Source organism: Aulostomus chinensis, chromosome 22, assembly GCF_037954235.1.
Source record: "Aulostomus chinensis isolate RoL2024-O1b breed Wild chromosome 22, RoL_Achi_v1.0, whole genome shotgun sequence".
Lineage (NCBI taxonomy): Eukaryota > Metazoa > Chordata > Actinopteri > Syngnathiformes > Aulostomidae > Aulostomus > Aulostomus chinensis.
Window position 1 is genome coordinate 9,427,111 of NC_141341.1, and position 24,884 is coordinate 9,451,994.

At 42.7% G+C, this 24,884-nt stretch overlaps 3 protein-coding genes and 1 long non-coding RNA gene across 10 annotated transcripts in view; 1 reads left to right on the forward strand and 3 right to left on the reverse strand.

Annotated features, from left to right (window-relative positions):
- Positions 1-1,909: 1,909 nt before the first annotated feature.
- On the reverse strand, positions 1,910-6,177 carry LOC147240653 (uncharacterized). The gene is made up of 3 exons (XR_015111336.1): positions 5,818-6,177; positions 2,753-2,792; positions 1,910-2,025 (listed from the first exon to the last, which is right to left on the reverse strand). It is a non-coding gene; the product is annotated as an uncharacterized LOC147240653 (long non-coding RNA).
- Positions 6,178-8,791: 2,614 nt separating this feature from the next.
- On the forward strand, positions 8,792-15,728 carry LOC147240654 (small ribosomal subunit protein eS19). 3 transcript variants are annotated; one of them, XR_015111145.1, is made up of 7 exons: positions 8,792-8,896; positions 9,303-9,373; positions 10,176-10,276; positions 11,486-11,669; positions 11,751-11,805; positions 11,923-13,506; positions 13,581-15,728. XR_015111145.1 is itself a non-coding variant. In XM_086192781.1 (6 exons), exons 1-6 carry the CDS (start codon positions 8,876-8,878, stop codon positions 11,968-11,970), a joined length of 480 nt encoding a protein of 159 aa, XP_086048907.1. In that variant the 5' UTR covers positions 8,792-8,875; the 3' UTR covers positions 11,971-15,728. The 3 variants fall into 3 exon arrangements, 2 of the variants coding, with proteins under 2 accessions (XP_086048907.1, XP_086048908.1); XM_086192781.1 differs by having other exon boundaries at positions 11,923-15,728; XM_086192782.1 differs by lacking the exon at positions 8,792-8,896 and adding an exon at positions 8,942-9,098 and having other exon boundaries at positions 11,923-15,728.
- On the reverse strand, positions 12,325-14,172 carry LOC147240655 (trypsin-3-like). Its single transcript, XM_086192780.1, has 5 exons — positions 14,129-14,172; positions 13,889-14,042; positions 13,250-13,503; positions 12,867-13,003; positions 12,325-12,520 (listed from the first exon to the last, which is right to left on the reverse strand). The coding sequence occupies exons 1-5, from the start codon at positions 14,169-14,171 to the stop codon at positions 12,371-12,373; spliced, it is 738 nt and encodes a 245-aa protein (XP_086048906.1). The 5' UTR covers position 14,172; the 3' UTR covers positions 12,325-12,370.
- kmt2ba (lysine (K)-specific methyltransferase 2Ba) overlaps positions 15,119-24,884 on the reverse strand; it is a 28,220-nt gene continuing 18,454 nt past the window's right edge. For all 5 annotated transcript variants that reach the window (XM_086192775.1, XM_086192774.1, XM_086192777.1 and 2 more), the window contains 17 exons: positions 24,600-24,781; positions 24,376-24,461; positions 23,690-23,824; positions 23,358-23,516; positions 23,146-23,263; positions 22,914-22,992; positions 22,527-22,687; positions 22,017-22,172; positions 19,554-21,876; positions 19,042-19,161; positions 18,732-18,841; positions 18,450-18,575; positions 18,015-18,267; positions 17,675-17,785; positions 17,479-17,562; positions 17,258-17,387; positions 15,119-16,901 (listed from right to left, as the gene is read on the reverse strand). In XM_086192775.1, coding sequence (XP_086048901.1) covers positions 16,626-16,901; positions 17,258-17,387; positions 17,479-17,562; positions 17,675-17,785; positions 18,015-18,267; positions 18,450-18,575; positions 18,732-18,841; positions 19,042-19,161; positions 19,554-21,876; positions 22,017-22,172; positions 22,527-22,687; positions 22,914-22,992; positions 23,146-23,263; positions 23,358-23,516; positions 23,690-23,824; positions 24,376-24,461; positions 24,600-24,781 — 4,609 coding nt within the window. In that variant the 3' untranslated portion in view covers positions 15,119-16,625. The remainder of the gene's footprint in view (positions 16,902-17,257; positions 17,388-17,478; positions 17,563-17,674; positions 17,786-18,014; positions 18,268-18,449; positions 18,576-18,731; positions 18,842-19,041; positions 19,162-19,553; positions 21,877-22,016; positions 22,173-22,526; positions 22,688-22,913; positions 22,993-23,145; positions 23,264-23,357; positions 23,517-23,689; positions 23,825-24,375; positions 24,462-24,599; positions 24,782-24,884) is intronic.

Consider the following 24,884-nt stretch of genomic DNA (forward strand, 5'->3'; position numbering starts at 1 on the left):
CCCTTGCCCTCAATACTGGTTCATGAATGACAATTTAAAAAAAAACAACAAAAAAAAACAACTAGATGGTCCATTTTTTTTTCAGCTCACTGGCATTTTAACACCTTTCATAACATGAACACCCCACCCCCACCCCCAAAAAAATGAAGTTTAACTTGATTTGTCTAGTTTAACTCTTTAGTTTTATGTTTGGCATTTTTCTACTTTTATGTAGTACCGCAGCATAAAAACAGACATTTACTTCATAGGTACTGAAATTTGGTATTGAATGATATGGCATTTTTTTGATACTCAGGAGCAGTAACCTAGTGATTTGGACGCTATCATAATTCAATACCCAGCCCAGGCTACAGGCTTACAAAACAAGCAAATATCTTTCTCTGGGTTGCTGGAACCTGAATATATATATTTAAAAAAAAAAAACATTTAGAGGTGGCTACATTTTCAAAAGAATTAAATTACCATTCACATTTCTAAGTATACATCACACATACACTTGCTTATATAAGTACCAGAAAAAAGATATCATACATACATTTCTCACTTGATTCATTCGGCTAATTTTGACCTAGAATACCCAATGGGCACATTAGAACAGTCATAATCTACCAGGGCAGGATAGATGAGACAATAGAACAGTTAGGAATGTGTTACATTGTCTAGCAAAGCCGGGTAAGTCTCAGGCAATATTCATGCTTTTGATTGTAGGCTACAGAGCATGTGAGCCTCTAGATGTGACTGATGAGTTCCCTCTGCGTGAGGTATAAACCTCTGCAAACTTTACACAAAAGAGAGAAATATGCTTCCAGTCAGTGAGCAGGTGCAAGGTTCAGACTGCGTCAAATCGCCACATCTGCCATCACTGTTAAAAAAAAAAAAAAAAAAATCTCGCCTGTACCTGAGGGTCTGTCTGTCACCTCCGCTGTCAGCCAATGAAGAGGTGAGACTCTACTAACTCCATCACTCAGGAATAGCTGGTGTGAAGCATGAATGAAGTATGAAGTCCCTCTGACTGTGTGTGTGTGTGTGTGTGTGTGTGTGTGTGTGTGTGTGTGTGTGTGTGAACGCGCCATATAAATCATACATAACCAGCACTACCAGGCACCATATGCATGCTACTGCACTGCATTAATAACAAGCTTGCCAGTGCCGTACTCATACAGAGAATGTCTAGATGGTTTTTATCTCACTCCCCTGCACTCCCGGCTGCCATGTCCTCTTCAAAGCATCTGCAGCACTGAACTCATTGTGCCACAGAAAAGGAATAAGAAATAAAAACAGACAGACTGGAGGGCAAAAGGTTGGAGAACGGATAAACAATGACAGAACAATGATGTTCAGAGTATAAATACCTCAAGGTATGAATATTTGAAGGATAAAAACAATGCATGGGGACAAATAAAAGACGGAATGAACAGTGCCAAAAACAGGAGGCAAAGTAGGACAGCAAAATAGATGGCGTGACTGAAAGACAGACAGAGAGATTAACTAAAAGAGACACAAGCGAGAGACAGAGACAGACAAAGAGCAAGCAGGAGGAGCAAAAGATGAAATTTTAGGAAACAAGGTAAATGAAAGAGTGAAAGAGGGACAGACTTAAATCCAGACGGAGGAAAAAAGAGAGGAAAGAGAAAGACGGGCATAGGGAAGACAGAGCAATGAGACGCAGGGCGGCAGTGCGCATGCTAAAATAGATGGCAGACTCTTGTCAGTGCAGTGACCTAGTCGCGCAGGACTGAGGAATTCTCCCTGTCGACCCGGACACATTCCTCTAGTCCTCAGACGTTAACCCATACCACACCACCACTGTACTGCAGTACATGGCGTCATGCTACAACAACAAAAACTATCAGATGTACAAACATGCTGCTGATATTATACAGTGTATAGAGGAAGCATTAACACATCAATCTTCACAATTCTGAAAGGCTGTAGCGGATTAATCTGGAAATCTAATGAATGACCCACAGCTTATTTCCAACGTGCTTCTTGACAGTGAACTGCGACAAATCTCTGAGCAAATACCTGCAAGAAGAATTGAAATATCAGGTAAAACACGCAGCTCAAGCGTCTCTGAATCAATACAGTCTGTGCTGCCTAGAGAGAATGTGTGTGCACAGGGCCCTGCAAAAACACATTGTGAAAATATCAGGGCAAGAAGGGCTCTATTGTGTTGCAGAGGCAGAATGTCGCTCTTATTCTCCTGCCGCTGCTGCTGCTGCCGCTGCTGGACCAGGGGCATGTGTGGTGACATCAGCACAAAGATGAAAATGTAATGTGAGGCATCTCCAAAGCAAGCTTCAGCGTTCGACCACAGGCTGCTCTTTATGCCTGCGTTCTGTCACTTTTCAACAAAATCTGATAATTGGGACGTGACCAACAAATGACCCTTCCACAAGTTACTTAGATAGGTCACAGCCAATACAGCTCACTGTCTAGGCGTGTTAGCAAAATGAAAGATTGTATGCTTTCACACAGGCTCTCAGATAGCACATATCTGTGAGGTTGATCACGACAGAATGACTCAGGGAAGAGTAATTCTATTAGGCCGATGCTGCATTGACTTTTTGCTGTAGCGTTCCATTGGATTAAAATCTGGTCAAGGACTGAATTTTAGACAAAATACACAAAAAAGACTTAATATAAATAATAGCTTTAACTAATATAAATACATCTTTATTTCACACCAAGAACACAACTCACTGCTTATTAGGGAGTCTTTTTGAATAAAAAATACAAAGCATAATCTTACCTGATTGAAATAGTATCTTTAGTCATCTCGAAGGCCCAGTCTGAAAACCAGAAAAAAATATAAGTTATATGTGATTGGGATCCAGCCTTGGCCCTCACTTGACTGTATTTTCAACCATATTTTTACGCAAATCAAAACAGTGAAATATCAATGGGATATTTTACATAATTGTTGCTATGGTTACTTGAAGATCTCTTCTCCTAAATACAACCTTTGTGATTCTTGCAGAAATGTTTGTGTTTCACATTAGGACTGTTAATGCTAGTCAGTTTCCCCACAGGGAATATGCTAATTCAGCAGCCCAAATTCAAACCTACAATACACACACTAGCAGTATAGGAATTCCTGAGGTCTGTTCAATCCATTAACGTATGCTGCAGTTGAAAGTCATCAATTATGAATGAGAAACACAGAGGAACCGAGTTGGTAGAGAACTCAGGGGATGGCATTGACTGGACCATAGTTGTGCCTTCAATATTTACAACATATTGTGCGGGGAAGACAAGCCAATGCAAACGGATGTTAGCTCGTACAGGGTGGGCTAATCTTAAAAGGCTGAGTACTTCTAAAGCAGAGCAATAATTAGATTAGAGCCGGAATCGAAGCAGAGATAAGCAAATAATTTCAAGTTAATTCGGGACACTGAGGTGAGTCTAAAGGATCAGATTACTTTTGCTAAAGTGAAAAGAAAAGAACATAAAAGATGAATTACAAAGATCCAAACAACACGCTGCTAAATGTTTCTGCTATAAGTGAGGTTATGGTACTTCCTCAGTCTTTAGGTGTCGGGCACCATATGTGTGAATACTGAAGTATCTTTATGCAGCCGGGGCCTCTTTCCCTTTAAGGCCCAGGTATTCAGGAGTGTGTTGACCCTGCCAGTGAGTTCATACCATAGGCAGACCCATATAGCTTCTCCTCCAGAGGCCCTGATCACGAGCCTGCTGAGCTGCCGCCTCAGTTATGTAAGATTACATAACGCCAGGTCTGTCTGAGTAATATTTCATAACCTGGTGGTCCTACAACACTGGTATTACCATCAAATCCCCTCAGGAGTGTAATTAGAGGTGCTGGGCAGGTGTGGTAGTGTAAAAGTCACGTCTCATAACAAATAAAAGTTCTGGAGGTGGTTCTACATCTGAACCCTCAAGTGTCTTGAACTGGAATTCCCAAACGTTGATAATCCCACATCAAACCCTTAATTTGCAACAGTGCGAGAGTGCAACAGTGGAGGTCACAGAGAGGTCGAGGTCGGGACGCTGCCAAACAAAAGCATCCTGCCCGCTTGGCTTATCACAGAACGCAGTGATGCTGTCCCCCCATAAATGTCATATCATGTGTATTAATCAAATCACTGCATGAGAATGAATTCAGCACACATTTAGGCACTGTACATAATTAAAGAGCTTGGCCACTAACTGCTATGTAACGGCCTCTTTCTCTATACAATTACAACACTTTTATACCATAGCTAAAATATGGATTTTTGAAAATCATCTTTAATCAAAACTTTTTGGACCGTCATGTCCTTTTTACATGCACTGTCCTCCCAAAGATACCAGATTGCAATCTTGGACATAGATAGCAACAGTGGTAAGCGATAGGGAAACTGTATGGAGCGATAACAGTAGAAACACACACAAAAAAAGAGAACACTCACATACGATCACAAGAGAGAAAAGAAGGGAAAGGAAAGAGATGTCAGGAGATTTTTGAGGTTGATAAGAGTGGGAGATAAACGCAGGCCCGTCGACGGGGTTTACCACGACTGGACAGCAAATGGACGAAAGCAGGCGTGTTTTATATTGTACGCCTCAGTCTACGGCCCAGCATAATGCTCTCGTTACTCACAGCACAACAGTGCATTCTCATAAGCCGCCACTGCCGTCAACTTCCCATCACAGATATTTAACACACACGCCATCATTTAATACCAAAGCCTCTGTCGTTACCTGTTACGTCTCCACATCGCACAGAATTATTCCCGAATGTGTATGCTATGAAAATGAAAAAAACTTGTTGAAAGTGACATTACTTCGTCCCAGAATCAATCCACCTTTGTCTTTTGTTGATACCGGACCACATCTTGGACAGTGGGTTTTGTCTTTGGAGGGGAAACCGACCAGCGTATTGGGGATACCCGGATGGAAGATGGGATAGCAAAGGGGGGGAAGCATGGGAGGAGTAAAAAAAAAAAAAAAAAAAAAATGGAACGAGAGAAGAAGAAACCCTGCAGTATTTTCACCGCATTTTAAAACCTCACTTTTCATTTTTTCGGAATCATATCTTGAACATGAAGCATGAAATCGCATCGCAACATGCCAACACTCACTCCCATGCTCACATGACCGATACACTTAGATACAGACACACATACAGACATACACACGAATGGAGACACCCAGCCTCCTTCATGTGCTAGCCTCACATGTATGGATGCCCTCACACTGGATGCAATCTCACAGTGATCCCTTTTCCAAAGCTCTCATTTAAATGTGAGCAGAGGTAATCCTTCAAGGAGACGCAAAGAGAACAGCGATAACCTATGATAAAGAGGAGTCGAGGGAATAAAAGCAAAAGACAGTGAAAGAGAGAGAGGGGTAAAGCGGGAGATGAGAAAGATGAACAGGATGGGGGGATTAGCAACCTAGGGGGCATTTTTCAAACAAGAGGAAAAAGAGCAGAGTTGAAAAATGAAGTGGGCGATATGAAAGCGACGCGGCGTAGGGTAGAAGGCTTAAAAGAAAGAGAAAAGGAAAGGCAGAAAGGGTGCATGTATGGAAAAGGACATCTAGTATACTCACAGATGAATGAGGGTGACCGGAGAAGTGGTGAAAAATCATGTCAAAAAGCAAAAATCAAAGGCGACCAGAGAGCGCAAGCCCTGAGTTCAGAGAGAAGTCCAGTTTCTTGCAATTCTGGAGTTCATTTTTTCTCCTTTTTCCCGCGATTTCGCCAATTCCTATCCAGCTGTCCCTCCTTCCTAAGTCTATCCCCTACTGGTCCCCCTTCTCCTCTCTTCCCCCTCCCGTTTTTCTTGCCAGTGCCGGTACTCTTTCTCCTACCTCTCGCTTTCTCTGTCTTTCTCGCTTTCTCCTGCAGACCATGCTCTCCATTTTCCCCACATTCTTTTCCTCTGTCCCCACACTGTTCTCGTTTTTTCCTTCACCCATGGCTCCTACTTCAGAGTACAGATATCATCTTTTAAAAGGTTTAAACAGGATTCTAATAGAAAAAAGATATACCGCAGATGAATCGAAAAAAAAAATTTACAGGAGAGGACAAGAGGTTTGTTGCATGCAGTCTAAACGTAGAGACAATCCACGGCCTGCGTTTTTCATGGGCGCCACGCATAGTAGGAGTGAAGCGTCTGAGTGCTGGTGCCTCTGTATGTGAGGGAATGACCAAGATCAAGGAATGGTAGAAAAAGGAGATAAAAACAGAGCTTGCTGCGGTTTGTCTCCATTGAAAGTAGATAGTAAGCGCGCGTCAAGGGAAGGAGTGAGAAGGAGTCCGGGGTGTGTGCGTGTGTGTGTGTGTGAAGAGGTGGGAGGGGAGAGAAACGAGAGCCGGAGAGAAGAGAAAGAGAGAGAGAGAGAGTGAGAGACTCAGGGTTCACGGAGAAATATCCAAGAGGGAGGGATAGAGGAGGAGTGTGTCAGTGGGGAGAGGAAAGAGGAGGGGGCAGGAATAGAATACATTTTTTTCTTGAACGCTCATGGTATTTTGTGCTTTTCAATTTTTCACCCCTTCATTCCAAGGCTAATATCTTTGCTTTCTGTGGGAGTAAAATAGAGAGGAAGAAAGAGGAAGAGAAAGAGCTACTGTGTGCTTTGTCTACCGCCCCTGACGTTCCTTTTCCTGGTTTCCTTTCTGCTCCGTCTCTCCTCTATTCAGCCTATTTTCTGCACGTGCACTTGAACTCTAAATCCTGTCGGCTTTCCCCTCCCTTCTCTCTCTCTCTCTGTCTCTGTCTCTCTCCAACTGCGCATCTGTGTGTGCTGCTGCCTCTCTCTCTCTCAAAATAGTGCTAGCAGGCAGGAGAGAGTGAGCAGGAGGGAAAAGGAGAGGGCGAGGGGGACAGAAAAGGGGAGAGAGATGTTGAGGGGGGGAGGGGATGAAGCTTAGACAGGCTGACGGACTGTGTGTGTGTGTGTGTGTGTGTGTCTGTCTGTGTATGTGTGTGTGTGTGTGTGTGTGTGTATGTGTGCGCACGTATGAACATACTCCATATTTGTAAACACACGTACATTTCACACACTAGTGTTCATCTACATGTATTATTCACCCAAAAAAATAAGAGGGACATGAGGACATGAGAAGTGAAATTAGCCACATCACACAATGCAATGCTGCAAGTAATAAATATTTTCATTAATTTTCTGCATGTAACTTGACACAATCTAACTATTGCTTGTCAATTCATTATTCAGTCTAAAAAAATGTCAAACACTGAGACAAAATGCCATTACCAGAGTCCAAAATTAACAGCCAAATTGAAAAATAGAGTAAATATAGTAAGAGACGGACAATAGCAGCAGATTATTTCACCTGAGAAGGAACTATTTGGTAATTCTACATCATAGTTGTACTTAATGCCATGATGTAGGTATGCACAATATTGGATCTGTTGAAGCTATCCAACATGCTGATATTTTACAACTTATTTTGACCAATGGCAGGTATTTCTTGCACTTGATATTATCTGTATTTTATGATATTCACATTTTGTACAGGGTGGCACAGTGGCGCAGTGGTTAGCACTGTCGCCTCACAGCGAGAGGGTTATGGGTTCGAGTCCCGGCTTGAGCACGGGATCTTTCTGTGTGAGTCTCCATGTTCTCCCTGTTCCTGTGTGGTTTCTCTCTGGTACTCCAGCTTCCTCCCACAGTCCAAAGACATCAAGAGAGGACGAGGCTGATTGATACTCTAAATTGACTGTAGGTGTGACTGTGAGTGTGAATGGTTGTCTGTCTATATGTGTTGGCCCTGTGATGGACTGGTGACCTGTCCAGAAAGAGCCCTGCCTCGCGCTCGAAGGCTGCTGGGATAGGCTCCAGTCCCCCCGCGACCCTTAACAGGATAAGCCAAGAAAATGGATGGATGGGTCTACAATGCATTTGTCACATTCAAGTTAGAATAGAGCTAATTGAACGTAGCCAGTAAGCTTGGCCTTAAAATATGGCACTCTATAGATTTAATTGTTACTGACTACACATTAGAACAAGTTAGACATCTCTTTAACCTTTAATTGATCATAAATATATACATTTTTAATTTAAACTTTTAATAATGCTGCATCTTCACTAACAGTGTTACAAATCATTACCTCTAGAGCGGAGTGAATGAACCTGCCTGAACTGTGAGACAGACGCTTTAGCAAATGCCTTAAACACAGACTTGCTAACATTGCAGTCTTTGACAGGTTTAGTGAGAAAGTGAGAGAGACAGAGAGAGAGAGAGTAAAATGAATGAAACTATGAGATGATGTAAGTGCTGAAGTGCTGTCAGAGATGTGAGAACAGAGAAGATGAGGGAAGGTGATTCATTAAGGGTGACATAGAAATGTACTGAAAGCCTTCCTCTGTACTCCCTTTTTAGACATTACTGCATTTGTGCCAACCTTGAGAGATTTTATTAATTAAATACTCACTGCACACGGCTTTGCTGTCCAAGGGTAGTAGTCATCTTTGCGGGTGAATGCCAACAAGGACCTTAAAAGAAATCATATTGCAGTGAGATGTATTCTCATTTGCATTTCATGTAAGCACAAGGTGCATTTTATATATAATCTGTCTATTTTTGGCAAATAGAGGCAACATGTTGCAGGCGCTTAATGCTGCCTGCCTGCTAAAATAGAAAGGCTTACCATCTCCTCTTCCATGTTGTGCTGCTTTTTCCTTGCCAGCTGACTGCACCACACTTTGGGGGGGGGGGTCTGTCAAAAAGACAAATAGGCCAGACAGACAAGAGCTGTCACAACACTACCCTCTGGCGGAATTCAGTGGAAGTCATTCACACTCGGTATTTAAGTGCATCAACCATCAATTTGACGCATATTTGATAAATACTGCGTCATTTCAAAATCGCAGACGGAGCACAATAGCGCTATTGTTTGAGTTGATGCTGTTTTTAAGGTGTAAGGTAAGCAGGAATAGCACGCTGGAAAGGTTAACTCAGGCTATGGTATCCTCCTCTCCAAATGAGGACAGACTCCCTGGTCTCCCTCCCTCCCTGCGCAGCATCCTTCCCACTGCTGCGTCCCCCGCATTAAGCTAGCTATCACCGGAAAAAACAGGACTAAATAAGCACCTTTCAAAGCCGCCTGGCTCTCGGCTTTGGCAAGGTACATAAACTGTAGGATATTAATTATGTCTGCATAATGTGAGGGCTGTATGTAAAACCGTTCTGAGTGCCGACAGTTAATGGTTTAACAAGCTAAAGTAGCTAGCTAGCATCAGCAGAGAGTTCCAGCATTTTTGGCTCCTATTTTCAATCAATATGGCAGTTTAAACGTTAATTTAAGCTCACCTCTGTCTCCAATTTTCAGATGCCAAGTGTCACGGTAAAAGATGTCAACCAGCAAGAGTTTGTCAGAGCACTGTCAGCTTTCCTCAAAAAGTGAGTTGCATTTAATGACCTGCGCGCGGGACTGTGTGTGGGATTGACTGGCACCTGTCAATCACGGGGCATCATGGTGTATGCAAATCAGGGCTAAAAACAGTTGACCCTTTCAGTGAGAATGGTTTTGTATTTCATGTCAGTTGAACTGAAGCTACTCATTTAGAATGCACATGGAATTCCTATTCACAGGGGTTTCAGTAATTGCTTTTGATTTAACCTTTATTTATCTATTAAGTAACACTGGGATTGAACCCTTTGACAAGAAGAGAAGCTCTAAATAAATAAGAGCAGAATAAAGGACATGACCAGAAAAAAATCAAATCGCAATCACAAAAGCAGCATAAGATATGAATTACATTTCATTCTCAAAGCAATACGTGTGTAGCAAATGCAGCTGCTTGTAATGAGTAACTAATGCGCAGTCAGCGTAACACAACAAATGAGCAGACATATATGCAGATCAATGAGATTATTTATTTATTTATGTTGCCAAAAAAGCTTAAAAAGCAGCGTGATAACCATATACAGTAAGAGTAAATATCCCTCCTGCATTCAATAAAAAAATACAATAAAAAGTGTTGAAACTGACAGAATTTGGAAAGTCAATTTTTTAAATGGTTGATTGAAATAAAAAGAAATATATCACAAAAATGATGACTAGATGTTTTTTTTTAGCCATTGGCTCATTTCATGATATAAGGGGTATTTTTATTTATTTATTTTTTTGTACCTGAATTAATTTGTAAAATATATAAAGATCTTGTTTTCCTCTGCCAATTGTTGCCAATTGATTTTTCAGTTCTGGCAAACTGAAGGTTCCAGAGTGGGTCGACACGGTGAAGCTAGCGAGGCACAAGGAGCTGGCGCCCTGCGATGACAACTGGTTTTACACCAGAGCAGGTCGGTTACACTGGAACCATTTCAGCGCATAAATTAGTACATTCATCCATTTCATCGAGTAGAATCCAAACTGAGAACCGAATCATTTGTATGGAATGTAATATCAAGAGTATCAAGGTAGGAGTGGAATACAATGTCCTATAGACCCCCGTAATTATGAAAAGAAGACTCTAGTGTAGACCTTGTTTTAGGAAGTGATGTATTCTACAGTATGGTCCAACAAAAACAGTTACATGGTATCAGAAAGAAGCCTATCTGTAGGTGATAGAACTGCCACTATATATATAATAAAAGTCACGTACGTTATCTACGCAGGTATTTTACACCACAATAGCGCTCAGGGAGAAGCTTTGTGGAAAGATGTCCGACGTTTGATAAGATAGGATGTTGGATTTCTAACCTGTTGGGCATTTGTCACGTTAAATTCAAGGGGACATTTTCATGTCCACACGTTAAATGTACTTTAACTTTAACTGTCAATGTTGGACATTAACAGTGCAGAACGTTCCAAATATCCTCATGTGAAATGGATGAACTTAGGTTTTTGGTGGTCAAAATAACATTTGTCCATAATTTCTTGAATTGAGAAAAAGTGTCCCACACACCTCGTATGAAGTGATGGAGTGGCGATATATCCAAAAGAGGTCAAAGGTCAACTTCAATATAATATAATGTTCTTTGAAAAAAACAGTTGACTGGTTATTAATGCCATTTCAGAATAAAGAGAATAATGATAAGTTAAATTTGACCCAAAAGAAAAGACTCAAACCCTGTATTCAATTCCTTTGAAAGGCTGAACTACATTGCAATTTATTTTACTGGATAAACTGGGATGTAAACTGCAACTGGACCAGGTGTTGGAGGCGATAATTCTTCATCCAGCGATGGTGTAGGCAAACCATTGTCTCTATTATGTTCTGGTGTGATGGATTGGACTAAAAAACAAAAGGTGTTGGGATGGAACAGGCTGCCATTCTGAGATGCTCTTGAAAGGCGTTCCAGAAGTGTAGGGAAAAAGTACAGAAGGCATGTTTACCCATTGTCTAGCGGGATGCAGAGGGAACATGGAGGAATGGTTAGAGTTTAAGGTGATGACATCACCCTGGTAGCTGGGACTTTAAGGCTTTTCTTAATGTCTTGCCCCGTCAAGGATAATTGTTCAATGTCATTGTACGATGATGATAAAGGACTTCATTCGTTCATCAACAGCCTCCACAGCCCGTCACCTCTACCTGCGAGGTGGGGTGGGCGTTCGCTCTATGATCAAGATCTACGGAGGGCGTCAGAGGAACGGTGTCTGCCCCGCCCACTTCAGTGAGGGGTCCAGGAATGTGGCCAGAAAGGTCCTCCAAGCTCTAGAGGGCCTTAAGATGGTGGAGAAAGACCCCAATGGGTAAGACAGGGGGGGTCCCTGGGTTTGAGACATTGTGGTGATTTCAGTAAGGTGTCATGTGTTCCTTACATGTGGTTACAGTGGGCGCAGACTTACTCCTCAGGGCCAGAGAGACCTGGACAGGATCGCCGGTCAGGTGGGTTGTAGCGCATGATGCTGCTAGCTGCAGCGCTTTTGTTTTTACATTGATGGGAGGAGGGTGAGCACAACTGTCTGACCCTGAGCTCTCATGTCTTCATCTCTGTATGTTCAGGTTGCCTCAGCAAACAAGAAACAGCGAGGTTTACATAGCGCCATCTGAGGAATGTATGTACAGCTTCCAGACAAGTGAAATGCTTTATCGCTTATTTACTCAAGTTTGCTTGTCTCCCATATCACTCTGGTGGCTGTAGTAACCAGCACAAAAGGTATTTCACAGAGATGCATGTGTCCAATAGTAAGTACAAATTCAATATTATACATATGATATACCTTTTGTTTGGAATTCATTGTGAATTCTTGCACAGTTGTGACAGCAGAACTCAGATCAGTACGTTAGACACAGTTAATGTTGTTGCCAACAAACATGATGCTCCATGTGGAAAAAATAAGCATTTGGATGCTAAATCATGATTTTATTCAGTTTCAATAGTGTACACAGGTTATTGGAAAATAAACTAAGTATGGCTGACTCTCCGGGTTTATGGGTGATGGTTGTGTGTTCAGTTGCTGCTCATGACGCTGCTGATCCAACTGTTGTAGCGGCACACACGGGCGTAGACGCTGGGATGTCCCTTCATGGCGCAGTCGTAACCCCAGGACACTACGCCCTGCAATTGACCGTTACACACCAGAGGACCGCCAGAGTCTCCCTGCAAAACAAGGGGACACACACACACACAAACACACACACGCACGCACGCACAGGGTTAACAATGATGTCACTGCGATCTTAAAAACTATCAGGCCATGACAGAGACACCTTATCTTTTTCTACTTGGACATGAAATGTCTCTCGGGCCTAATGTGTGTTAGGATACACAATGAATTTACATTTTGTTTTATCCAAGCAGCAGTGGATATTCAAGATTGACAGTGATGAGAGTTTTCCATGAGAGGCTTTTCATCTAGATGTATGCTCCACCCTTTTTAATCCTAGTCTGTAAATAATGCACCAGCTTACTTCCTGTGTGTTCATAGTGGTTCAGTCCATCTCACCTGGCAGCTGCTGGCTCCTCCACTCATGAACCCGGAGCAAACCATGTTCTCAGTGAAGAGGTAGGAGTAGGCGCTCCTGCAGATTCGGTCATCGATGATGGGCTGTCTCAGGCACTGCAGCCTGTCAGGGAAGTTGTCTGAGGAAGATGGAGGGGCGATAACCTACTGTACCATTAAATACATAATACACCCCAGGAATGTCATTGTTTAATATCTTCCATATTTAAAACTATTGGTTTTAACTGTAAGCACTGTAAGGATGTCACATGGATAACAACAAAGATAGACTGATGTATGATGAAATGCTTCTAATGAAATACACAATGACATGAGAAATAACAGTAAATATTAGGATATTCTTGTCGCAGGCAGATTGACCTTACTGCCGTTAGCAGACATGTTGCCCCACCCAGACACCAGGCAGTTCTCGTCGGCCTGAGGGCACCGGGTGGGCAGGGCCACGGTCTGGACGTAGCTGTTGATGGTGGCAGGGCGGCTCAACTTGATCAACATGATGTCATTGTCCAGATTGTTGCTGTTATATTTTGGGTTCTTGATTATCTTGGCAGCATTAATCCACTGCTCCGTGCCCTCGTTCACAGAGATGTCGTGCTCTCCAAGACGAACCTGGATACGCCTTGTAAGATTACAGAGTTTTATTGATTAAAAATGTTCTATTCAATAACCCAGTGATTACATAACGTGTATTTAAAGTTAAAGGGCCAGTGTTTGGGATTTGGTGGCATCTAGTGGAGAGGTTGCAGACTGTGACAAACTGCTAAAGCGGTGACAACGGTAAGTTTTTTACAATGATGACATCTCACTGGTGATTCTTGAATATTACCAGTTTTACACAGTTTTTTGCATCATGGAGGAGACCAGTAAAACACTGATGCTCTGCTACTGACAATAACGCTGCGATCACACATTTAACGCCTAGCCCATTAAATACAACTTGAAATGCACATTAAGAGACTTGGCTTAGAGCTTTCACTCAAACAGATTGGAGCCCCTTTACTTACGAATTGTAGCAGTGAGCAGCAGACACAACCCACTGCCTGGAGATGAGGGATCCTCCACAGAAGTGGTAACCAGCATTCAGGGAGACCTGATAGGGGACAGAGTGTCTGGGACACTCGTACCCCCCCACAATCTTCTCATCCTCAGCTGCAGCAACTGCAACGGTACACATGGTTTATGCTAAAGCTGGAAAGGCTTCATTTTTATCAGCTATAGTGTGTTTGATATGTGAAATATCTTACACGCTGCTCCGAGCAGAGCCAGGAATACCAGGGCCTTCATCATGATGACTGAGTACCAAAGAAAGAGCAGCCCTGCCTGACTGCCTTATATACATCCTCCTGCCCTTTACATTCACAGTGTCAGTAAGGTGAAAGGTGGAACTTTGTTCTGGGAACGCAACATATGGCTGAAGGCAACAGCAAATCCTTGACATCAAAACTTGATTTACCAGTTATGTAATCAACCGTTACGTAATTTAAATCCAATGAAGCCTGTGCAGTGTACGCCTGGATGCAAATTAGTTGCTCGAAACATCATCTTCATACCAGAACAACAGTTTAATAATGAAAAAAAAGCTATGTATCAGGAAAGAGATGTGTCCTTTCATACAGGCTGAACATTTGATTAAAACAAGGTGTGTGCAAGGAGACCTGATGCTGAAATGCAAGGCAGACTAAGTGTGAAGGTAAGTAGTTTGTGTGGTTTCATAGAGTGAGTTAGGTTCATGTGACAGTAAAAAAATACAATGTTAGGGTCAGAGGTACCATTAAAAGATGTGTAATAAATGTTGACTTGGCTAATGTTTATTATAACATTGAAAATAAGACATTTTAAGACTTGAGTGAACAGTGTTCAAACAAAAAACATAGGTTAGTACGGCCCTATCTGACAGAAGGTCAACTTACAGCTGTTATCACATCGGCCTACAACAGCAACACTTGGTGGGTTCCTCAGATATCAATAGACGCTTATCAGTCTCACCTGAGCCCTGAGAACACCTCTATGAAAATATGTAATGTAGATATTAATATTGGGACTTTGTTTTGCCTCATAAAATAAAGCATGTTAGTAATTTTCAAGAAAAAAAATGGACCCGTTGTTCAAATTTTAGTGGTTTCTCCCTGTTTTGATACCGTTGAGACACCTGGATTTCCTGGATGGAGATTGACAATTTTTTAGCACCCATTGATATTTTCTGGATGTCATAAGTATTGACAAAGGAAAGCAAATTTGGAACACGTCAATTTTTTATTGAACATAAATTAAAAAAAATTGTGGGTAAAAAAATATTTAACAGGTTTAGAAATTCTTTGAACAACTATGTACATGCACAGACCTGATAATGTAACACAATTTTGCACGTCAAATTCAATTAATTCCTGCAATAAAAAAAAAATGCACATCCACAACTCCCTGGTGAAGAAGCCCAGTAAATCTTTGAGCCACCAATGAGGATTTTATCTACATCCACCGGCTGGGTGTGGTTGCACACAAGAACAAATGAGCACCAATAACAGGGGCCACATATTGTCGCACAATATTGCAGGCAAATCTTGTCAGAGCATGGATGTTTGATACCATCAAGGTGGGAAGATTTTTCTAAATTCTTCGAATGACAGGAAAAAAAAGGAGAGAGAAAAATATTAAAACTGATTCTTGCATCACCTGAGGTAGTACACCTGTGAAAGCCAAGACAAAATTAGGGTGCAACTCAACTGGAAGAAAGAAAGAAAGGGGAAAAAAAAAACAAAAAAAAGAACTCCGCAATAGCTTCACTTCTGTTAATCAGCCTTCACTTAGAAATAGATAGCAAGTTAAAAGCTCAAACACATTTATTTCCATCAGCTTGTTCAATATACATTTATTGTTCAAATTTACAAAAAAAAAAATTTGCCAAGATTTATAAGGGACGACATCATCGTTGTTAACCCTGCGACAAAGAACTCTCCCTTATACGCCTTAACACACACAAACATAACAAAGAACAGACTGTAATTGCAGGATAAAAGCATTTAGACCACAACATCGGCACCTTTTCAAAATAAAATCAGGGCATATAAATTAGGTGAGTGTGTCAAAACAGGTTTGGGTATTAAATCCACCTCTGGGTAAATGTCACAAGCACCTTAATAAAGGGATGAACAGAAACGTATCCCTGCTATGGAATCCAGAGTGAGGTTAAAATGTAGCTGCACTATCATGTACAAGGGGTGTGTTGGTAACATACTTTATTCAAGGGTTAAACATCGTGTTTCCTGTGTTTGTCAGTGCTGGCAGAGGATTGTGGGAAACTAAGGTGCTTGATAAATTCTCCTCCTCTACTTGGTCTTGTATTTACAAAGATGCTCACATATTAATAGATTTCTCTTTACACTGAGTAATAACAGCTTGGTCGAGTTTGCACCAGGTAATAATTGCCTCCCCGGGGTTGCATGGCCCCAGTAGATGTAAATAGATGAGATGTGCAGTATATGAGATGGAAAACAGTACACATATCTCAGAAGTCTGCAGTTTCATCAATTAAACTGCACTTAAAAATCAAATAAATAGTCTTCATCAAGATTTTTGACGTATGGCTCCAATCTGGTTTCTGTCGCTGTTCAGAGGACAGATGAACAAATGCACACCGCCCTGGACCAGTCTATAAATTAAGATTCCAACAAACTTTCAGTAGATCAGTGACCTCACTCTTTCAGATCCTGAATTTAAGTTCTTATGGCCACTGGTGAGTAAGCATTAGTTCAGGAAGCGACGACAGCGCCTCGCCCCGCAGTTGCAGTGCAGCTTGTTGTCCTCGTCCTCAATGGGGAACTTGTAGTCGTAGGTCAGCTCTTCGCCCCGGTAGATCTTCCTCAAGGCAAAGATGACTATGTGCTTGCGCCCGTCTACGTTGATGACGCGTGAGTAGCAGTTGGGCTCACACGAGTGGTTGATGAAACGGGCGGCGTTGCCTTGCATTGTAGCATCCACCACATCAAAGTCATCAATACGGAACATGTAGCAGCCGATACCCTGATGGAGGGAACGGAAACTGTCAGTTCTCACACTCTAAACGGCAAGGTCACACTCACCACATCAAGTGGTTGCACTTTTTTATTTAAACATTTCCTTCTTCCAAACTTGTTTTCTAACCATAAAATATTTCTTTCTTTTTTTTTAAAAACACCACAAAAAAAGATTAACACATTAAAAAAGATGAAAAAGGGCAGTATTTGACATTTATACAGACATACAAAGCCTGCCAGGAGCTGATCGTGTTGAGCTGAAAACACACAACCTGACTGTTCATGCCAAGCAACAAGACAGACTTTTTGGCTGCCGTGATGCTGCTGAATTCCAAGAATAATAGTGTAGTGTGCGTTACTAACTTTGCTGTCATAATATTTCTCCCGCTTATCAGTCAGAACTGCACGAATGACGGCGCCGGCGTACTCAATCACCATCTCCCCGGCCTCAATGTTCCTCTTGCAGAAAAGACCTCGCCCATGGATTTCAGATCTAAGATGATTACAGAGGAAATGGGTGAGTTCATATCTAATGCAGTTTGTTATATTTGTAAAACATCACACTTGCATATTTTTTTAATTACCTGTAAACTCCCACAGCTTCTTTAGAGATCTTCTCCAGGTGTCGGAATCTCATTGCCATGGGAAGCTCACTGCTGGTGGCTCGCCTGACGAAGAGCACACAGAAAAGATCAACATGGACAGTGCACAGTGTACTATTTTTTTTTTTTTTTTTTTTTAGTAAATTGAAGATAAGAATCACAACTTTAATGTCCTGACCTGCTCGATTTGAGCGGGAATTCATCCTCATCTTCATCAAAAGGCCCAACTATATCAGGGAGCTCTCGGTGCTGAGATGCCAGGAAGTTGAACATGTCAAAGGTCGCTTTCCTAAAAGAGAAAAAAGAAAGAATAATTGGGAGGTTTCTCCACAAACTAACTTCAATCATGAAAATCCTTCCTTGTTTTGGTGCAGTTTATTTCATGACTCCTGCAGACCATACACCAAGACCAGACCACCTTTTCAAGCGAATTATGCCCAAGCGCCAGACACGAGTACTCAGATCTGGGCCTGGATCCCTGATGTGGAACCACCCTGTGAGTAAGGAAGAGTTCTTACCGTGTATAAACTTCAGCCCGAGCACAGCCACTTGGGTTGAGGGGAAGTTCTTCCTCAATGTTTTCACAGCGGTGGAAGCGGAAGCGATGGCTCTTACAGTGAGCAGCACCCTGTAGCTGCTCCAGTAGGAAGATGACAGCGTCATGGACGACCCCGAGCACCCGCGACCCGCTCATCACGCCCAGAGGAAGCTGTTTCAGGTGGAAGCCTGCCCGTGCTTCCAGGACACCATCAATCACCGCGCGCCATGCAACTGAGACAAAAATGACCAAAGAGCCCCTTTAAATCGAATACAGCATTTATGTTGCAGCTGTTGGTCTCAAGATTGAGATAAATGCAGATTACCCTGATGATCTCAGCTCAGCAACAAACCATCATTCATCTCTTTGTGGCCAAAATCAGATTCAGAGGAGTGCAATTGGTAGCAGCTCTTACCCTCAATACTGTTGGCTTTCACGCTGAATCCGTCATCGCTGGTGATCTCAAAGCGCAGGTGAGGCTGGTTCATGTACGTCCTCTTTTTGTGTTTATACGCATGCGCGTCATCTTCTGAGCTAAAACCTGGGAAATAACATGACAAGTTTTACAGAAATTTGAATTCAATGCGAGATTTCAAGTTTAAAAATAAATCAATGATCAGGTGCACATCTCAAGAGTAACAAAACAAAGACTCGATGTAAAAGTCTGTCAAGCATGTGTGTACTTTAATTGACAAACCTGAATAAGGGCCCCATTCAGAGATGTCTCCATGGCGAGCACTGAACCACGTGTGTGTTTTACCCTGAGTGGTTTCTGAACTGGAAAGTGGATTCTCAAACTGAGATTGACTGAGCAGAAAGAAAAGACAAATAAAAATACATAAATAAGTACGGTAAGTAAAGTAAACATAGCGCCCTTGACACAAAGAAACACTCAATTTATTTAAAATCATATACAATGTGAACTAACATTTTCAGTAAGATGATGCAACAAATAACAACAGTGAAAACATGTTTTACAAAGTGATTTAAGTGAAGGTTGAGCTGACCTGGAGGGTGCAGGACGTGGTGGAGCAGAAGATTTCACCCCCTCCATCTCAGGTGAATTCTCCTCATCCAGATCAAGAACATCCTTCATTGTTGGTGCTTTCATTCTCACACCACTCGGCCTGTAGAGGGAGAACCAGGGTAGAACCCAGTGCTGCTGACACGATCACCTTAATTTATTTTTTTAAGCCACCATTTGGATTTCTTGAATTAAATCACAATGGCGTGCAGCCCCTCAGGCAGAAGGGTCCTGTGACTAGTGGCCTGCATTCTAATAATATACTATATTCATTTTGCAAATCCAAAAACATCACATGTATCATTTCACAGTTTAAGCCACAGCCAAAATAATGATTTGCGGCAAGCTAATGTTTTAATCTCACTGCAGTACAAAAGTTATTTTTGGGGCAAAATGCATTATCTGGATCTTTGACAGTGATTAGTAATTCTCTTCGCACAGTCATTAAAAAAATCCTTTAAAAACATTTTTCATGAGACTTAAATAACTTCTTACCTGGAATCCTGAACTTCCTCTGCCTCGCTTGAGGGATCCCTCAAGAAGTCCATCTTGGATTTCTTCCTGGAGGGCCTTTGAGACAATGAGGACACTCTCTTGATTCGTACTTGAGGGCGCATTGAAGTAAGTCCTGGTTGCATGTCCTCAACTGGCACATTGAGGAGCCCACCGGGACCCTCTGAACTAGCCAGGTCTGACTGTTCTTGGGTCTCAGTATCCTGGAGTATGGATCTTTGATATTTGGCTTTTTGGCCTTGAGTGCTGAGGATGATGGGTTTTGTCTTTTGGGTTTCACGGTGGGTTGCCATTGCTCTGTTAATAATATCCTGAGCCATGCTGGCTTCCAGGTTCGGACCCATCTCAGGGGATTTGAGCACACTGGCCGCAGGTGAGGGAGTGGCTGTTGCACTGTGTTTCACAGGTACCACTCTGATGATGATTTTATTTTCAGGTGTTACGTGGTTACTAGCAGGTGGGACGTGTGTGGCCGAGGAGCTTGAGTGAGGTTTTATTATCACACGAGGGACAGTACGCTGCAGGGCATTGCCGCTGTGGAGAACTTTGGCAATCTGGCTTATTTTGTTGTAGGTAGGTGAATTAGCATTGAGTGACTGATAAGTGTTGGATCTTGGGTCTTTGATCAGGATCTGACCCTGACGATTGACCAGCAGGACCTGTGGGGTAGTAGGAGCTGAGGGTGGACTTGTGGTTGCGGTTGGAGCCTGATTCTGAAACACCAGGTGCTGCTGACCCCGCGGCTTTGAGTTGTCCAAGCGGATGGCGATTATCTTACCTCGTGTAGCACCAGGTTGCACAGGTAAAGCATTTAAACCATTAATCACAATAGGGGAGGTGACTGTGCGTGGAACTGAGAGAAAAGTGGTTGTAGCAGCAGAGGAAGCTGACGCATTACTGACAGCCTGAGTTGGTCGAGAGGACAACAGAAGTTTGAGTCTGTTCTGCTGGGGCAGACATGGTTTTGGAAATAGATTTTTGACGTTGGGTGTTGGGCGTTTGGTCTTCACAAACACGCTTTTCATATGTGCTATAGGAGTTTTGGGGGTTTTAGGCTCAGGGGAGTAGTCTGGGTCATTCAAATCATCTTTAAATGCTTCAACAGAGTCAGCTGAGGAAACGCTGTCTTCCTTATCATCAACATCATTGTTGTCTGGGTACATAGGAGCACCACTTTCTGAAGAAACAAAATGTCCTGTAGCTGAATCCAGTAACACACTCTCCGGAGATGTGTTGGAGCTCATCAGAACCTCTTCCCTTTGAACTGACATATTTGAGTCAAATGCTTCAAGAAAAGCGGATGTGTCTTCTTGAAATTTTTCCTCACTTGTACCCTGTTCAACTGTTGACTTGGACACAGTGTAAATAGACTCCAGCCTCTTGAGGGCAACTGTCAGCTGTTTTGTGGGTGTGGTCAGATTGGTGAGAATTTGAGACTCTCCGCTTTCTGTGTACTGAGTTTCAACATCGACCTCCTCGGCTTCATCACTCTCTGACCCACCGTCCGCCCCATCTAACTGGGGGATCGATTGTGTTGAAGGCAGTTCTGAGACTTCGCTGCTGCTCGCTGCCTCACACACCACTGTGCGTGAAAGTTTAAAATAATGGCTGGAGTCTTCATCGTCAGAGTCTTTCTCCTGAAGAGTTTCCTGCATTTCCACATCTTGCACTACACCTTCCACTTCTACCCTCCCGCTCTGTGCTCCGCAGTTCAGTACCACATTTTCAGTGAGCAGAGTCTCGTCAAAGTCAAGCTTGGCGTTTAACACGGAGGCCACCGCCACCTCTGTGTCAGTGTCAAACACGGTGTAGGGCAGTTCTTGGGCCATCAGGTGGGCTACTTCCTCCTCCAGATTATCGGGGGCAAGTGAGATTCCATTGGTAGTAGCCACTGCTGCATCCTCCGCCTCAGATGATGCAAGGAAGTCTTGAGGAACTTCTGCAGAGACTGGAGTGGTTATTTTAAAGTTGTGCCTCCCTCTAGGGGACTGAGTGATGGATCCTTGTCGAGGTGAAAGCCCTGCAGAAATACCGGATCGAGGTGGGGAGCTCCAGACTGGTGATGCTGAGTTCTGCCGGGACAGTGGAGGAGATGGTGATCCGAAGTTAGACGATCTTGGAGGGGAACTAAACAGAGCACATCTGGGGTGGATGGTTCCACCTGAGCGGAGGGTCATTGGGACAGATGGGTCGCTATCAGTTGGAGAGGAGCTGCACCGACTCCTTGATGACAGCCTGCGAGGCCTATGGGTGTCCTCCAGATCCCGCAATGTAAGGATGTGATGGGATTTGGGAGCAGCTGACCCTAAAATACCAAGAGAGACAAACTAAAGAAACAATACTGATATCTGGGATTTCTTTCTATGTTAAGATATAGGACATTTTAAGCTGTGGGAATGGTATTACTTACTAAAACATATTTTTAACACCAAGTCTCATATATACCTGGCGATGGGAGAGGTCGGGATGACCCTCCTGCTGGTCGCCTTGTCTGAGTATGGACAAGACCTTTGGATCCGAGGTGGTGTTTGGAGGTGGGTGACGGCGTAGTGGACTTAACTGGGCTTGAGGAAGCGCTTAAACATTCTGGGGACTCCATATCTGACAGAGGCAAGCATTTCAAACACAGTGCAACTTAGAACATAAAGAGACCTTGAATATCTAAAAAGGACAAGTTGTTCTGCATGTGGCAGGATTGTTGCTGCAACTTCCGGTTCCTAAGTTTTGATAAGGAACATTCCTGGGGAAACAAGAGACTACTGTGGCAATGTACTTTTACGGACTTGCAAAAAACCTGGTATGTCAGAAGACAGTGAAACTAATCAATTATGTTTATCATAAATTGTAGGGTCAGGTTTTTCTTTTGCAGCTACACATCAGGTCTTTTTGCTTCCTCATAGAAATGTCTAGTAGTGTTATCACTCAGACAGACATAAAAGAGTAGCCTGGTCTCACCTCTGTGGTGACTGGGACTGTGGACTATGGTGTGATTCCCTTCCTGGTCCCACCTTGGATCTTGTTCCTCACCGGGGAGAGGGGTGCTGACTTCTGTCACCTTACAGGTGTATTTACAGCGCCTGCGAGGGTCCACAGTGCTCCAGTACAAGCGAGAGCATCTAGATAATAAAAGAAAGATAATAAAGGGAGAGAATAATAAGAATTAAAAGGCTAGTAAGCCTATGTGGGTCTTCAAGTTTAAAAAAGGCGAAACAGGGGGAAACTGCTAGGTAACTTTATAATTTAATTTAATTTTTAGTATTTACAAGTAGTGTTACTAGTAATTTTGCTCCTGTATGTTTGTTTAATAAGATTGGAACTACCCAACTCAGAAATATCACTTACTGATAGCCAACAGGATACAATATCCTCCCATTTGATGAGAGTTCTGACAACACACCAAGTTTCTGAATCTGCAGTGACCCTGGAAAACAAAGGAGGAAAGGAATGCGTGTTTCAGCACACTGGGAGAAGTCTGATTCACAGCAGCAGATATTTCATCCACTGATGGGGACACGCCCAGTACAACGGTCAAGCGGATACTAACTCACAAAAGGCACAACCCAGATATTCTTACCTATGGTCATGTTTATGGATTCTGGCTCAAGGCCTGTGAGAAACTTTCTTCTTAGAGTGATCCCCTCAAAGTCCACATACACCCGGCGAGGGACTTCAAAACCTTGCCCAGACACAATCTGAAAGGATTTAGTAAATGGACTGAGAATGATGTTCCCCGTGTAATGTATCACTGATAACTTCCTACTCTATTAACAATTAAGATTTCCAGACCTTTGCACTGACGAGGTCCTTGTGCCTGTAGCAGTACATCTTCCTGTCCTGCTGGAACACACAGTTTTGGGCTCGAGCACACATGAAGTGGAAATTACTCTGGCAGGTGGCGAGACAGCAGCCCACAGTGGCTCCCGATTGCCCACAACGATCGCAACGCTTGAGAAGAAAGAAAGAGAGAAGTTCTATTTTAATTTCATCCTGGTACTTTGCACTGTTTTAAGCAGTTACTTGACATCTGTAGAAGTGAAATCCTACAATTCTTTTTCTTCCTTTCAGCCAACTTATCATGACTGCATTAAATTCTGATCATAACTTGAGCACTTCCTTACCAGATGGCGCCCCCTGGAGACTGCACTGTGTACTTGCAGGATAGCACTTTTCTCCTCATAAACCTCAGCAGACCAAAGGCAGCAGTTAACATGGGCCCACTCGTTCTGTCCCAAGTACAATAACCGTCCAGCATCCTAGAGAGACCAAAGAGAGACTAATGAGATGCTAAACAAAGGTATTTCTATACTTTGCAGTGAGTTTGCCTTGCAGTTGCATCCCTTTGCTAAGTTGCATCTTATCCAGTGAAGGTTAAATTTTAAGGACTTTAATAAAATGTACTACGTGTACCCCTACTGTATCTGCTGAGTTTTGTTGTTAACTAATGGTCAGAAATGTCTTTTTGCATTGAGGTTGACCTTTCGGATCAACAAATATCTTAAAGTTCTTACCTTATCTATTAGATATTATGGGAATTCTTGAGCTACGGCCAAAATGTGTTTTATGGGATTACAGCAAATTACAACTTTGATACTGATCTGACTCATGTGAAGGTAAGTGAATATTTCTGGAAATTTTTTTAAAAAATCGATAAATAAAATAAAAAAATCCCTCAGGCTGTTCCTAAGATAAGAGTTTTCAAAAGAACAGGACAAATGTACAGACAACGGACGTACAGCCTCTGCAAAGCTAACACAAGAACTGCAATGACGTGTTTGCAGACATCCGTCCTGGATCTGCCACTCACACTGGGAGCAGAGTCTCCATATTGTTGACACAAGGCACACTGTCTCAAATCTTCAGTTATGGAAGTTTCGTGATCACTCATTACACCTGTGTGGAAGACAGAAACACATGAAAGAAATTAGCACATTATTAGCGTCATTTGCAAATGTGAAACCTGAGAGCTAGAAATGAGCCAGTGTAAGAGGTTCTAACATTCCTTTGCACACTTGACAATGACTTCCATACCAGATGAATGGAGAGGGAGGCTGTGTGTTGCAGTAGACTGGAGTGTAGTGACTGAAGATAACGGAAGCTCCATTTTCCCCTCCTGTGGGCCTCCGGATTCTTTGGGCTGGTATGTCCTCTTCAGCCACTGTGCATAGCTGTGCTCCTTAGATGGTGGAAGGACTGCTTCAGGCAACATCCCACTGAAGAGAGCAGGAGTGAGACAGTTAAACATGAAAAGTTGATGCGTGGCATTAAATATGGCGTAACTCATCAATGTGAGCGTTTCACGTTGTATGAGTCTAT

Bases quoted from the DNA above. Each gene is read 5' to 3' on its own strand.
- LOC147240654 (XM_086192781.1), top strand. From the start codon at position 8,876: ATGCTGTTTTTAAGGTGTAAG. The intron at 11,670-11,750 runs GTAAGACAGGGG...ATGTGGTTACAG, and splicing joins GTGGAGAAAGACCCCAATGG to TGGGCGCAGACTTACTCCTC. The intron at 11,806-11,922 runs GTGGGTTGTAGC...CTGTATGTTCAG, and splicing joins TGGACAGGATCGCCGGTCAG to GTTGCCTCAGCAAACAAGAA.
- LOC147240655 (XM_086192780.1), bottom strand. From the start codon at position 14,171: ATGATGAAGGCCCTGGTATTCCTGGCTCTGCTCGGAGCAGCGT. The intron at 13,504-13,888 runs GTAAGTAAAGGG...TAATCTTACAAG, and splicing joins GCTGCTCACTGCTACAATTC to GCGTATCCAGGTTCGTCTTG. The intron at 12,521-12,866 runs GTGAGATGGACT...CTTGTTTTGCAG, and splicing joins GAGGAGCCAGCAGCTGCCAG to GGAGACTCTGGCGGTCCTCT.